Source organism: Martes martes (genome assembly GCF_963455335.1).
Source record: "Martes martes genome assembly, chromosome: 12".
Lineage (NCBI taxonomy): Eukaryota > Metazoa > Chordata > Mammalia > Carnivora > Mustelidae > Martes > Martes martes.
In genome coordinates this window covers 11,672,359-11,687,859 of record NC_137900.1, presented here as the reverse complement: position 1 = coordinate 11,687,859, position 15,501 = coordinate 11,672,359, and the positions used below count along the sequence as shown (strand labels likewise).

Genomic DNA, 15,501 nt, shown 5'->3' with positions numbered 1-15,501 from the left:
TTATTTCATTTTCTTCATAAACCTTGGGATGTTTATTTTGAATAGTTGAGTCTCATTTCTTATTTTCCAAGAAATGTGGTCTTCAGGGAAATATACTACTATTTACAGATTAATTTAAGAGTTTTGGTATTTTTTTTTAGGTAATCTCTTTGCCCAACGTGGGGCTCAAACTCACAACCCCGAGATCAAGTGTCACATGCTCTACAGACTGAGTCAGCCAGGCACCCAGAGAGTTTTGACAGTCTTAAGCAGGAATACCACCCAATTCTGTGAGAACCATGGGTTTTTGGCCATGCAAAGCAGGAGAAGGTATGGACCTTGAGGTCAGAGAGACGACTCCAAGTTCCTTCAGTGAACAGCTATGGAATCTTAAATAATTTGTTCACTCTTCTGAGCCTCAGTTTTTTTCTCTGTAAAAATGGATAATAATATCTCCAATCTGGAGAATGTGGGGACAGTTAAATTCATTCATTCATTCATTCATTCATTAAACAAACATTTATAAGCAGAACACCTACTACATGCCAGACATTGTTCTGGGTACTGAGACTACAAAAGTAAACAAAACATGCAAGAATCCCTAGGCTCATAATGTTTATATTCTAATAAGATAAAAGTTGGTGGAAAATTAAGTTAGCTTATGTAAAATAAAACACTTTAAAAATTATTATTGTATCAAAGTATGCAGTGTTTATATCACTAATAGAAGGCCCAAGAAGAACTTAATTGTGGCAGAGTTGAAATCCAAACTAGAATCAGCAGTTGTGTACTGGAGAGCTTCTGAACAAGAAAAATAATGTAGAAATGAGTTAATTGTTAGGGAAAAGACATTCAAATAACCTTTTATTAGGTAATCTTATAATAGCTGTTTGGGTATACAAACACATATATACAATTTTCTAAACACCTAAATAAAAAGCAGTAGTTTAGTATATCTGCTTGAATTCATATTACTCAAAACCTTACCAAAACATTTATTATAAAAAAAAACAAAACAAAACAGTAAAACTGCTTAACACAACCTAAAAATGTTTGGGTGTGTGTCCATAAACATTTTCAAGCTTGCTTTACAGAAAAGAGTGCAATTTCTAACCCATGTGTTCAGAGTGACTTTCCAAAGTAGTTCAAAGGGGGAAAAAAAGAAAGTAGCATTGCCTTGTAATACAGCATTAATTAATACTGACTTACCCTGGAACATTCATGAAAAGATCCTTTGTTATCACATACGGTAAAAATATTTAAAAATTGATACTCCAAAAAAATGAATACTCCCTTTCTATGAATAAAACATAGGGAATAAGATTTCATTTTCTTAGACTGACTTGTTACCATGAAAAGCTGCAATCATTCCGCAGATACTACTGACACCTCACATTATTACCTTAAAAATAGTTATGACGCTTGAAATTCAAAAAGAAACCCGCAAGACTTAAGTCTCCTCCCAATACATTCACTGAATGCAGAGTTAAATGAGCACATTTTGTTGTGCCCTTCATTTGCATACTTTAAAATGACTGCAGTAGAGTACACTTGTATTTTTAACTGGAACCAAAATTAAGATGCGTGATCTTTGCAAAATCAACAGCCTGTACTTTCGTAACAGTTGTCATACGCAAAAAGGAAAACAAAACAAAACAAAACAAAAAGCCCTGAGTCAGTATTTTTTGCAAAAGTAATGAAAAAGAGTGCTGTGCTGTGAAGTCATTTTATGACTTATGAAATGGTTAAGACTGTCCAGTATTCGTCTGTTTTGGTTTCATTTTGATGGAAGAGAGGTATGGCTCTTGTTTAGTTTATCCAATTTAGATCATTTCTTAAAACTCAATTTCATTTAAATCCTCAGAATATCCCGATGACTGCTGAGTTAAATCTTCCATTTCTGTCAGGAAAGACAAATAGAAAATAGACAATAGTAATTTTTTCTATTTTTGTTGTAAAAAAAATTACTTAACTTGCAATCTTATGATTTGACACTGTTACAAAATCCCTTTTCAATCAAGCTGATAGCGTTGGGAAACATACTGGTACCTGCACAGGGTCCTGCTTGAAATTTAACATCATCGATGGCAATATCACTTCTTAGGGACAGTCCCCGAATGGCTTCAAAAATTACCTGAAAAGTAATGAAGTTTGAATTTAGAAATAGAGTCATCCTGACAAAACAATACTCGCCAAAACCACAATGAGCACACCAGCCAGAATGGCTCAAATTAACAAGTCAGGAAACAATAAATGTTGGCAAGGTTCAGAGAAAGGGGACCCTCTTGCACTACTGGTGGGAATGCAAACCGGTACAGCTACTCTGGAAAACAGCATGGAGGTCCCTCAGAAAGTTAAAAATAGAACTAGCCTATGACCCAGCGATTGCACTACTAGGTATTTAGCCAAGGGATACACGGTGATCTGAAGGGACACCTGCACCCCAAGAGTTACAATAACAATGTCCACAATAGCCAAACTGTGGAAAGATACAAGATGTCCACTGACAGATGAATGGATAAAGAAGATGTGGTACATATACAATGGAATATTATTTGGGCACCAAAAAGAATGAAATCTTACCATTTGCAATGACGTGGATGGAACTAGAGGGTATAATGCTAAGTGAAATAAGTCAGTCAGAGAAAGACAAATACCATATGATTTCACTTGTGGAATTTAAGAAACAAAACAGATGAACATATGGGAAGGGAAGGAAAAATGAAATAAGATAAAAACAGAGAGGGAGACTAACCATATGAGACTCTTAACTCTAGGGGACAAACAGGGTTGCTGGAGGGGAGGTGGGTGGGGGATGGGGTAACTGTGTGATGGGCATTAAGGAAGGCACTCGATGTAATGAAAACTGGGTGTTGTATGCAACTGATGAATCACGGAATTCTACCTCTGAAACGAATAAAACACTATATGTTAACTAAATTGAATTTAAATAAGACATTTTTTAAAAAATAAATAAACGAAAACAAAAACCCAGGGCAGATCCAAGCTGTGTGGGTCTGGAAGCTTAGACTGTTTTTCAACCTCCTTTAAGAAAGGTGATACAAAATCACAAATTCAAATTTAGGTACAAAAGAGAGTACTTATTTGGGATTTTAAGGAAATTCACAGTCTGTTACTAGAGCCTTGGAGATTTCGGTCCCTTTCTTCTGAGATTTCTTTATGCAATTTCCCAGAAATGCTCACCTAGAAATGCTCCCTGGTGGTGACATGGTTTCCCCTCCCCACCTAGAATATTCTGGTCCTAGCATTCACAGGGCCTATGAAAGTCATGGGTCCGAAATTTAAGCTTTCTTAGGCTCTCCATAATCTAGTGATACTGGTACCAGGTGGGAGAATTTAACAGGGCTGATGAGATCATGAATGAACAGCAAAGCATAATTATTAGCTTTACCAAAAGGACAATGGTTCACTTATCATGTTAGATACCATAACATCCAAGAACAACCTAGGAGGAGAGAAGCAGTTCCATAACTTTAGATCCTGAGAAGAAAATAACTGATCAAAAATTCAGGTTCTAGGGAGAAGAGATTACATTACCAGTTCTAAAGCTGACCCAACAATGGTTAATAAACCACTGAATACTGTAGGGAGGCTCGTGTGTAATGAAAATTTTCCAGAAGACACGTTTGCTCTACTCATTTTATGAGGAAATGACTCCCCATTGCACTAGTTTATGATTTAAATTAAATCAAAGAACATAAAGTTGATAATTAATAAGCACATGAAACTATCTTGAAATTAATGACTCAAAGAAGCCTTAATGACAGAAATGGGCAAAATAACGTTATTAAAAATTCTAAGGATACAATCCCAAACAAGACTCCAAATAAGTAGAGTTAGAAGAGGGGGAAAATATCCTAACACATCCAGACAGGAGGATATATGAGGGCAGTTAATAAGCATTCTGGTTCTCTGGACATCAATAAAATCTGGTTTTTGACCTCTAAGTCTACAATGGAAACATAATAAACAAATTACCTGATGGGATTATATTCAGAACAGTCTGCAGTTGAACCAAGCACTTGGTTTCATACAACTTTCTCCTTTGAATTTCCTTAATACTTGAGGGATAACTATTTTATACTATTATGATTTCTGCTTTGTATTGCAGATACACATTCTATTATTAAATAATTGTGGTTAATTAGGAACTAGAGAACAATTTATTTTTTCTTTCAGCTTAGCAATTATTTTTTTCAAATGGCTACTAAGTCGTTAGGACATAAATACTCACTAAGTTGTCTGGAAAACCGCTTAATAAATGAAAACAGCGAGGTATCACTTGTGCTCTAATGGCACCAGGAGAAAACTAGGAAGACTGAGTATACCACGAGCAAGAGAATGTGGAAACCTGGTGTTAGATGAGTACCCAGCATGTAATCATTCCTACTAAATGTGAGGTAGTGTAACAAACAATATACATGATGTAAATATTTCAATGAGCTAAGAATTCATCTGATGATGAATGAATCCATAAGAATTCATTCTTTCGATAGCATCAAAATAAAAGAACCCAGGGAGGAAAACAGAGAGAGCAGAGGAGGAAAGGCTAAGCAAGGAATCCAAAGGACATGAAATCACTTCATGTTTTTGATCAATAGCAGGTCAAGGGTGGCTTGGCACTTTATTAAACCCTGAGGAAGGAGCACGACTAATATTGTGCCACTTGATGCATTTCTTCTACAAGGATGGTCAGATGATGGGAATGTCGTCAGGAGGCCACCCACTTACCTCCCCTCCAGGATGAATCTCAAATGTCAGCACTACTACAGCACTCTGAAAGTCATCCACACCTGCCCACCCCCACCGATGACACACATTGACTCCTCCAGCTTTGTTCTTCTCCCTAAACTCCAGTCTCACATCCTACCACTTACTTGACATACCTGAATGGATGTCTAACAGACAGTGAAAACTTTGCATGTTCAAAAAACCCCTCCTGTGCACACTGCCCTCACATCTCCAGATATGCCCCACCTAAAACGTTCCCCATCTCAGTAAATGGTAACTCCATTCTAGTGGTTGCTCGGGCCAAAACTCGTGGTGTCATCTTGCTGCCTCTTTCTCTCAAGTCCCACATGCCATACATAAGAAGTCCTGTGGGCTTCTGATACGTCTCACCCCTGCCACATAGCCCTAGCTACCACTCCTTCTGCCAGGACTATTGCAGTAGCCCCAAAGTCTCCTTGCCTCCCTTCAGTCTACTCCCCTGGTAGTAGCTGGGGTGAACCTTTAAAAATATTAACCAGATTGCATTACCTTAAAACCATCTGATTGTTCTTCATTGCTTCTGGAATAAATTTCAAACTGTACCATGATGTCCAAGACCTTTCACAATTACACCCTGATACTTTTTTGATCTCGTTACCTGATCAGCTTGACCTACTTTTTTTCCATAGCACTTATTATCATATGATGGTACAGTATATATTTTTTGTTTACATTTTCAATCTCTCCCCCCTAGAATGTCAGCAAAAAGAGGAGGACCTTTACATGTTATGGTCATTGTTGTGTCCCCAGCACTTAGAATAGCAAGCGGTCGATAAATCTTTATTAAAATGAGATATTTTGGTCTCATACTTTAGGCACTCGGTCTGGATGCCAATGTAACTATTAAGAATACCATGGTTGCCATGGAGACATGAATTAGAGACCAGAGATATTTGGGAGGGAATATATTTTTAGAAACAATATTATCCTTTTATACTTTGGGACTTTAAAATGTATTAAACACTTTCACATACATAATCTCATTTGACCCTCTAACTCTGGTGATGTCAACACAGCAGGAATTATTACCCCATTTTGAAAATGTATAAACACTCTAAGAGAGGATTAGATTTCCCCAAGATCACCCAGTGCTTATGACACCCAGGGGAATGAGTATTTTTGGAACCTCCATGGTAGGAGGAAGTGTAAAGTCGTGGCTTAGGGATACACACTTTGGGACCAGTCAGATCTGGGACTGAATTCTCACTCTGCCACTTACCAGCTGGACATTGTCTCTCCATCTGTAAAGGGAGATATACGATCAACCAGAAGAACCTACGTACAGCTCCCAGCACTGTAAGTGCCTGGCACAGAGAAGATGGTGGATTTATTTGCGTGGGTGTGTCTGTGTTTTATTAGACACTAGGATGTTTTGGAGAAACTAGTTCAGCCTGGTCTCCAGACAGTCATTTGGGATTCCTGAGGGAATCACTAAATCCAGAAGGAAATTCCTCATGACAGATTCATATCTGTCCCATTTTAAGACAAGAGGAATGGTGTGGAGTCTTCTTTCTACGTTGCGAGCTAAAAATCCTCCAGGCCATTCTATACCCTTGAACTTGAAAATGACCTTGAACACCTCAAGATGCTACCCGAGATGCCTGATACGTTGGGATAAAAAAAACTATTTCAAACAACCAACTACCAGCAAGTCTAGTATATTCAAGGCCTTGGGCTCAACTCCTTGGGTTTAGATGCTGAGAAGCCCCCTGTTCTCTTGAACTCAAATCCCCGAACTCTTGCGCACCAGCAAGATTTGGGAGTTATAAAAACATCGATGTTCAGGCTCCACCAGAGAGACTCAGACTCACTCACTCTAGGACAGAGATGCTGCATCTTTAGCGTGCATCTGACTCACCGGGGGGCTTGCTAAGACACAGATTTCTGGTCCCCTCCCCCACAGGGTATGGTTCAGTAGTTCCAAGGTGTGGCCCGAGAATGTGCATTTTAGCTACATGTCATTTTAGGTGAATGTGCATTTCAAGCATTGGTGCTGGCCTCAGGACAACACTTCGAGAACGTGGGAATAGGGTAGCAGTATGAGCGCCCCGGTAGCCTAACGAAATTAATCTACCGTCTCAGAATGATGATCAGTTACGTTAGTAAGTTCCTGAATGACGCACTTTCCTTCTGTAACAGACATTAAAGCACTAGCCACACCATTCCCGGGGCTGTTACTCTTCACTCAGTCTCTCGACAGTCTTATCCGTGCCAAGATAACGGGCCATCCCCGGATAATGGCTCAGGTTCGCTCTATCATTTGCTCCACCTGGCCTGCCGGAGCTGGAGCAATCCCTTCCCATTCAGATCTGTAGACAATTCCCTGAGGTTGGACGGTGGTGTAACCCGCAGCCCTTATCGTGAAGACCTCTGCCCGGGAAGATTTGGGCTTAGCCAAGCAGCCAGTGGTTAACGCTGAGGGGAGCTGACCCAAGCCTGTTCATTAGTCCGAACGCTGAGGGGGAAGCAGCGCTTTCGTGGAAGGTCGGAGAACTCCACGGAGCAACTTCAGCAACAGTCGGGGGCTGAAGTTCTCTCCCTTTGGAGCTTTGGCTCAGAGGAGGCAGGTGAAGTCAGTGGCTGCCAGGAGGCCCCCGCCCACCTTTAGACTAGATCGGCTGCTCAGGCTCACTGATCGGAATGTGAAGGGCTCTTTCCTGGTGCTGCCCAGATTCACTCATGACCGGGATGCCGTGGGGCAGAGGTCTCCTACTGCACATGAGACTCAGGACTTAGGGCCGGGACTCTCAGCTTCTTCCACGTCACTGCAGACAGAGGCTTAACATTTCCTCTGGACCATGCACTCTGTTAAATAGAGGCTTGCAACAGAAGCCCTTGCTCGTGGGTAATGATGAGGGTAGGGATGCAGCTGGAACAACTAATTAGGTAATACCATGTTCGGAAGCAAAGGGGACCGTTTTAGAGACGTGCGGGACACACAGAATGCACTTGACACTCAGAATGTGCCAAGACAAAAATAGCCACCCTTTCATCACAGAGTCACAAAAATCACTCTGTGCATAAACTACCCAAAGCTTCGTCTGCACGCCTCATCTCCCATTCGCTGCTGAGATCTAATCAGCAGAGACTAATTATGTTTACTCTGAAACAAGTACTGCCTTTATCTATGACCCCCAAAAAGGACCAGACGTTCCCTTGGGTAGCATGAAGAAGAAAGAAGCAGAAGCCTACAGGACCACCTGCCAGCACTTGGTTCTTGTCTCCTCTGGCTTACCTGGTGTTGCCTCTCACAGCTGTATTCAATCAGCCCTCGCAGCCAGGAGATGCTCTGCTCACCTCGTCTTCTCCATAAGAGGGTCTCTTCACTCTCACCTTCCCTCTTCAGATAGACACTCAGCAGGCCGGTGCCTGCTCCGTACATGTGGTAGAAAAAGGTCAAGCACTGTTTCCCGGCGACTCCTCTCAGAGGCCAGGACAAGAGCTGTGCTCTTTGTCCATACGCCATGTGGGAGGCCTCGATGTACATGTAGTAGCCTGGAGAGCAACACAAAATCGAGTATCGTCAAAAACACACACACAAACACATACACACACACAAACACACACACGCACGCACAAGGAATATTCCCTTCTTTCTCTTCTGAGCGGTATTCCTGGGAACAAATTAGAGTAAGTCAGTGACTTGACCACCATCCTGATGAAGAATTTTATAATTCTGGAGAATATAATCCAAGAGGAATAGATATGCTACCCAATCTAAACCATCAAAATAATTTTTTTCACTTAATAATTTAAAATTAAGTTTAACATATAGGATGCAATTAATTAATGTTATTAGTATAATACTAGCATAATATCCCTGAAGTGGTGATGAACATATGGGAATTTATCCTACTAATTCATGGACAACATTTTGGAGCTTTCAGACATAGGTTTGGGGGAGAGAACATGGATTTTGTAGTCATGAAAATCTGGGTTCAAGTTGACTCTAATAGTTGATCCTGGTCTAAGGAATTATCCTTTCTTTTAATGTTAATTTGTCTGCACACAAATAAAACAGTGGTGTCCTGGAACCAGCTCCCATTGGCTCCCAAGAGTCCATTGGGTGACTTCTGTTGATAGGTCCAAATGACTTCATGTTGGTAGTTTGAAATGGGCCATGATGGATGTAACTGCCCTGTAGAAAGCAGACATAGCTACAAGTCAGCCGTGGCCCCCCATCTCCCCGTATAACTGGTTACTGTTAAGTAATTACCATCCAGCCACTGAAATAAGGCAATATATGAACAGCAATTTCTAGATTAATGCACCAGTGATATAATTCCGTAGACCCAAGGCTCATTTTTAAAAAAAGGCCCTGGACTCCGTGTCTGTAGTTCTTAACTCTGGGTCATTTGATAAAAGTTGATGTCTCTTCCACCTGAAAAACAATGCATAAATGTTTGCATGCATTTTTATTGCCTTCTTGGCCAACACTGATTTTTTAATATACATGATGTAAAACATAATCTTTACGTAGTGTTCTGTTATTATTTATGCAGAAATTAATGGCTGAATTGAGGGTAAAAAGAAAGAGAGCCCAAATACTGCATGCCAATGAAATGGTCTCTAGGGCCATCTTTCTTTACAGTTGGATGTTTAATTAATTAGCTCTAGTCATTTCCCCAAATGCAAGGCTTGAAATACCCAACCAAACCTGATCAGAAGCCACATCTGTGCTTCTTCAGGGCATCCCTTCTTTCTCCCACTTCCACAAACACAGACCTGAGAAGTTCCATGGGCTACTCAAGGGGTGGGAGAAATAGTCCTGCTCAGGTGGGTCTTATCAAATTGTATGCACCATGCAATCCTTCCCCGCAGTGTTCCACTCAGTAAAGTTGTCACCCTGCAAAACTGGGTCATCAGAGTCACGGGGCCCTCATCAACCAGGTTTCCCCAGGATCTCCTTTAAAATATTGCAAATGTGGGGCGCCTGGGTGGCTCAGTGGGTCAAAGCCTCTGCCTTCGGCTCAGGTCATGATCTCGGGGTCCTGGGATCGAGCCCCGCATCCGGCTCTCTGCTCAGTGGAGAGCCTGCTTCCCCCTCTCTCCCTGCCTGCCTCCCTGCCTACTTCTGATCTCTCTGTCAGAAAAAAAAAAAAAAATCTAAAAAAAAAATATTACAAATGATACTGCCAGTGTTTCTGGAGTGTTCACCAATGACATCCTCATTACTAAACCAACAGTCAATATTCATCCCTTGTCATTCTTGTCTAATTTACAGCATTGACGATAATACATTGCTTCTGCCTCTAATAAGTACTTTTTTTTAAAGATTTTATTTATTTATTTGAGAGAGAGGGAGAGAGCGAGACAGAGAGAGTACAAGCAGGGGTAGGGGTAGAGGAAAAGCAGACTCCCCCTGAGCCGGAAGCCGGATGTGGGACTCGATCCCAGGATCCTGGGATCATGACCTTAATCAATTGAGCCACTCAGGTGCCCCCTACAAATACTTGCTTAACTTGGTTTGCAGGACGCTATACTGTCCTGGCTTTTCTGCCACTTCACTGGTCATTCCTTTGTTAGTTCACCCTTTATTCTCTGACCTTGTGCCCTTGGAGTGCTCCAAGGCCGTGGTCTCAAACTGCTCTATTCTTACAGACTACGTAAGCGATCTCATCTTGTTCCACGGCTTTTAATGCTCCATATGTTACTGTAGTACCAATTTACACTTCCAACTCCTTTGCTGAAACCCAGATGTGTTTATTCAGACTGTCTAGTGGACATCTCCCCCTCTTGTCAAACAGACACCTCCAGCCGAACATGTCTAAAACTAAACCCCAACGGCCTCACCGTAACACCCCCTGCACCTTTCTGGCTGGCCAGACCCCAAGTCCTGAGCCACCCCTGCTTCCCCGCACGCTCACACCCTGTCAGGAGGTCCTGTTGCCCCACCTTCAAAACGCATCCAGAATCTAGTCATTTCTCTCCTCACCATCTCCCTGCTACCGCCTGGCCTGAACCGCTGTTGTTTCTCACTTGGATTAATGTAGTCCCTGCTAGCTAGTCTGCCGATCACTGCCCTTGTTCTCTCCAGCCTCATCTCAACACAGTACCCAGAGTGAACAGAAGCTAAATCTTCCCAATCCTCTGCTTGAAACCTTCCATTGATATAGCATTTCCCTCGGAGTAAAAGCTGAAGGCCTGAGAATGGCATTCAGGGTCCTATAATCGCCTAACAATGTTCTTGCCTCCGATTTCTATCACCGTCCTCTCCTACGGCCTTTCTTCTTACTCATTCTGTGTTGCGTGGCCACCTTGGTCCCTGTGCTGTTCCTGGGATATAGTAGGTAATGCTGTCACCGCAGGGCCTTTGAACTGGGGTTTTTATATTTTCGGCAATGAAAGGAACTTTCATTATTCGTTTCTTTAACATTTCCTAACTTAAGCTAGGCTGGATGTGAACAAATAGAGATACACATCATCCTAATAGAAGAGCGCGTGTGTGTGTACGTGTGTGTGTATTATTTATTTGTTTCTTTATTTGCGAGACAGCCAGAAGAGGGGGTGAGGAGAGGCAGAGGGAGCAGAAGAGAAAAACTCCAAGCAGACTCTGCGCTGAGTGCTGAGCCTCATATGGGGCTTGATCTCATGACCCTGAGGTCACAACCTGAGCTGAAATCACGGGTTGAATGCTTCACTGAGTGTGCCACGCAGGTGCTGAGAAGAGTGTATTTAATTCTATGGAGAGAATAAGGTCAAAGCTTGAAAATGACCACGGTTTAACACCTAACCATGCACAAAGGTATCCCATGCCATCCTATACATAAATTAGTGGTGTAGTACTCTGAAACCCTACCATATTGTGTGTTTAACCTAAAAAAATATTTCCTCCAAAAGAGTAAGAAGAAAATCAGAAAAATAATTTCTGTATCTGGCTTTCGGGTTCTCAGGAGCCCACTTGAATCCTAAATAAAGGACCTTGGCTAAAGATGAAACTCTCAGGGAGGAAAAGCAGGTTCCTCTAAAAGATGCTGTCACTGGGGAAAATGGAAAGTAGAGAGCATCAGGGCTCTGAGACAGGACATCTTTGCAGAAGGGAGAGGGTGCGATGGATCCATCATGAGTGAAAGATGACCTAAGGCTCACCTTCCCTCTAGTGATGACAGCATTCATCCTACCGGTAATAGTATGAGCCCCAGACAGAATTAGTCTGAGATCCCAGAAGAGAGAAAAACCCCTAATCATCCCCAGGATTAAATGAAATTCAATCTTTTCTAGGTAAAATGCACTAACCATTTAGCCTCCAATGGGTGACGCATTTCTCTGGAAATGCTTTCAGCTGGTACACCTCTGGGTCTCAGGTATTAGGCTGAAATCATTATCTCACATCTCTGGTTCCAGAGACCTTTGTGTTTCAGACCATAAAGTACGAAAGGAAGTCTCCCAGGCTTTTGGGCTATGGGATCATTCCACTTTGGGAAGACAGAGGGAACATCCAGGGGGGTGTGAGTCCAACACCTTGTATCCTTCTGGGGTACTAACACCAGTCTATTTTTCTGGAGTGATGTTAGCCTCTCCAAAAATCCTTGATATCATTTCTATGTTAAGCACATACATATATTCCATAAGGTAATACCGATTTAAACCACTCTAGATCAACATCTATACATACAAACAATTTTAACATATTTGTCAACTGATCAGAATTTGTCTCTCTGATGCACAGACTGATTATTCCTCTTGATGCCAAATATGTTTCTCCTTTTGATTTGCATGTGACATTTCCTTTCCCCAGAAAAGATCAGAGCTTCACAGAGAGCCAGTCTGTCTCACATGTGTTTGGAAAGCAGAGAAAAGCCCCATGTGTTGACAAGCTTTGCCACATTATAACTCCAAATGCCGTCTGTCTCAGCAAACAAAAGCCCTAGATGGGAGCCAGGGAGCCCCAGTGCTGAAACCTCAGACCAGCTCACGTGTTCGTGCACACGAAGGATTCCAATCTGTGGAAGAGATTATTAACTGAAATCACTTTCTCTCTGTGGGCCATTGTTTAACATTCAAGACGGGGTTCCAGTGGGTCTACGGGGAGATCGGGGTCCCATCTGTTCTCTGCGCAGCAACTGTGATGTGTTGAGACACACACCATATTCATAATTTGGAACAGTAAAGCAGCTGTTCCTTCCGTCTTGGTGCCTGCCCCCTCTCACCAGGGCCGGGAAGGAGCTCGGGGGGCCTGTATGAGCCACAGGAACTGAACAGCTAAACTCCATTCGTTAAGCTGAAAAGGAGTTTGAACAATCAGGAAAAAAGGGAAGACATCAGAACTTTGGGCAGAACCACAGCTAAATGTGTCCACCTAAAATTGCTTTTTATTATACCCTCTAAATGATTCTTAAAGCTTGTCATGAATGAGTTAGTGTTTAAGGGGGATGGAGTTTCCGTCTGGGGAAAGGGAAAGAAAGACTCCTGGGGATGAATGGTGGTGAAGGTCGCTCAACAGTGTGAATGGACTTTACCGCCACTGAAATGCACACTTGCTAATTATTAAGATGGTAAGTGTTGCGTTATGTATATATCATCAATTTCTAACAGCAGCTTGCCATCCAAGCCTTCTCTATATAAGTAGGATCTGGCAATATCAGGAACTAGTGTGATAAGATGGATCATAGAAGGATTGGAGGACACTGGAGATTTTGATAATCTGGAGCTAACTTCTCAGATGGTTACAGACTAGCTGGGTAGCCTTCTTACTTGTCTGGCTATCAACTACTACAATTTTTTTAAAAAAAAAGGACCATGGGGTGCCTGGGCGTCTCAGTTGGTGGCTCAGTTGATTAAGCATCTGCCTGAGGTTCAGGTCATGATCCCAGGGTCCCGAGATTGAGTTCTGCATTGGGTTCCCTTCTCAGTGGGAAGTCTGCTTCTCCCTCTCCCTTTGCCCCTCCCCCTGCTTGTGCACTCTCTCCCTCTCACTCTCCTTCTCTAATAAATAAAATCTTAAAAAAAAAAAAAGAAGACAAGGACCAGAATTCAACTGCTAATAAATATCAGCTGTATAACAAACACATTAAATATATAATTGTGATTTTTTTGGTCAGACAGCATAATTTTATAAATACATGTCATTATTTGTATTTTAGTGCATCCTTGATATTTCTATCACACAAGAGGGAGTGTTCTTAGAAATAAAGCCTTCGTCCTTAATTATCAGAAATCTGGAAGACTTATTGGAACATTGAACAATATCACAAAAGCGAAGGATGCTGTCCCTCTCTGGAAGTCATGAAGAAAATGATGAGTACCTGCTTTTCCAGAAAGCAGCTGCAGGCAGGAGAGCCTGGAGGGCTTTTCATCTTTTGGCCGGTAGACTCCCGTGAGCCAGGAAATGTTACAGTTGAAGGCATTTTCTCACCAAACTGGAGAGTTACCTATGTTTTTATCCCACCATCTCTGGGCCACAAAACCCCTGTAAACTCCAGGGCAACTAAAACTAATGTTTGGGAGGATTCTGAGAGCATGGTGGCACAAAAATGTTAATAAAATTCCAATAGCCAATAAAACCCTGCCAACTTGAAAACCTGTCTTTTCCTGTCTTGTAAATAAGTAGCATCTGCGTCAGAAAAGACAAATCCTGGGGAGACCCTCCCTTCTCCAGGCGAGTCCAGAGTCATCTGTCACAAATGTCTGTATTATTTCATTAATGGAGAAGCCAAATCATATGGCTAGAGTTTGGGGTTGTTATTTTACTAGGAGCACTTGTCCTACTACATGACTGAGTTAATCATTGGAAATATTTCCCAAACTTTAGTCATACAACAAATACCAACTTCATGATTTGATTTTGTCTGTCTACATACCTGCAGTATTATCCACTTAATATTCTTCAGCAACTAGTTTCTAATTTTATTACATAAATACATTTATTCGAATAGGAAACTTCACATTAGCATGAAAACAGGAAAATAAGCTATATATCTGGGAAATAATGGTTTTGATGGACTGGTTAGGTATTTTTCCTATACATGGATATGAATATCAAATTAAAAAATACTCATCCACATACCACTTAAATTACCCAGTGGTAGTTTGGAAAACATTGCTTTACAGTCTGCCAAGTGTTCTGGTTACTACCAAGTCATTGTATCCATAGTCATAGGCCATGGTTTTCTATTTATAAAAGCACAGATGATGATGCAGAACAATGAATCCAAGAAATCATCCCAAAGATGAACATCACATTTTATAAAAGTTTCACTAATTATAAAAATAATGGGGGTACCTGGGTGGCTTAGCTAAGCATCTGACTTTAGCTCAGGTCATGATGCCAGGGTCCTGGGATCGAACCCCGCATTGGGCTCCCTGCTCAGGGGGAGTCTGCTTGTCTCTCTCGCTCTCCCTCTGCCCTCCCTGCTGCTGGTGTGTGCACACACACACTCTCTCTCTTTCAAATAAATAAAATATTTTTAAAAATTGTAAAAATAACAGTACGATTCATTTGAGTGGAGCTGATACACTATCAAAGCTTCTCACAACTATAATTTTAGTTGTGGTCATCATAGCAACTCTAAGAGGTTAGCAGGACATCTGCTGTTAACTTCATTTTACATCTGGGGAAACTGAGGTGCAGAGAACTTAGATGACCATGCCCCAGGCTAGGCAGGCAACAAGTGGCAGAGTTGGCTCATTTTCATTGGTCTTTCTACTAGATTTTGGGAAGATTATTGCATTGCCAGATAGTGAATCAGGAAAGACAGCTCCCTTGAAATTGCTGTGTATGACGGTGCACTG

At 41.6% G+C, this 15,501-nt stretch overlaps 1 protein-coding gene across 1 annotated transcript in view; it reads right to left on the bottom strand.

Moving 5' to 3' along the window:
- Positions 1–818: 818 nt before the first annotated feature.
- MAMDC2 (MAM domain containing 2) overlaps positions 819–15,501 on the bottom strand; it is a 139,340-nt gene continuing 124,657 nt past the window's right edge. Inside the window, exons 12-14 of the mRNA XM_080820149.1 lie at positions 8,006–8,265; positions 2,029–2,113; positions 819–1,879 (exon numbers count right to left, since the gene is read on the bottom strand). Of these exons, the coding sequence (XP_080676275.1) occupies positions 1,815–1,879; positions 2,029–2,113; positions 8,006–8,265 (410 nt within the window). The 3' untranslated portion in view covers positions 819–1,814. The remainder of the gene's footprint in view (positions 1,880–2,028; positions 2,114–8,005; positions 8,266–15,501) is intronic.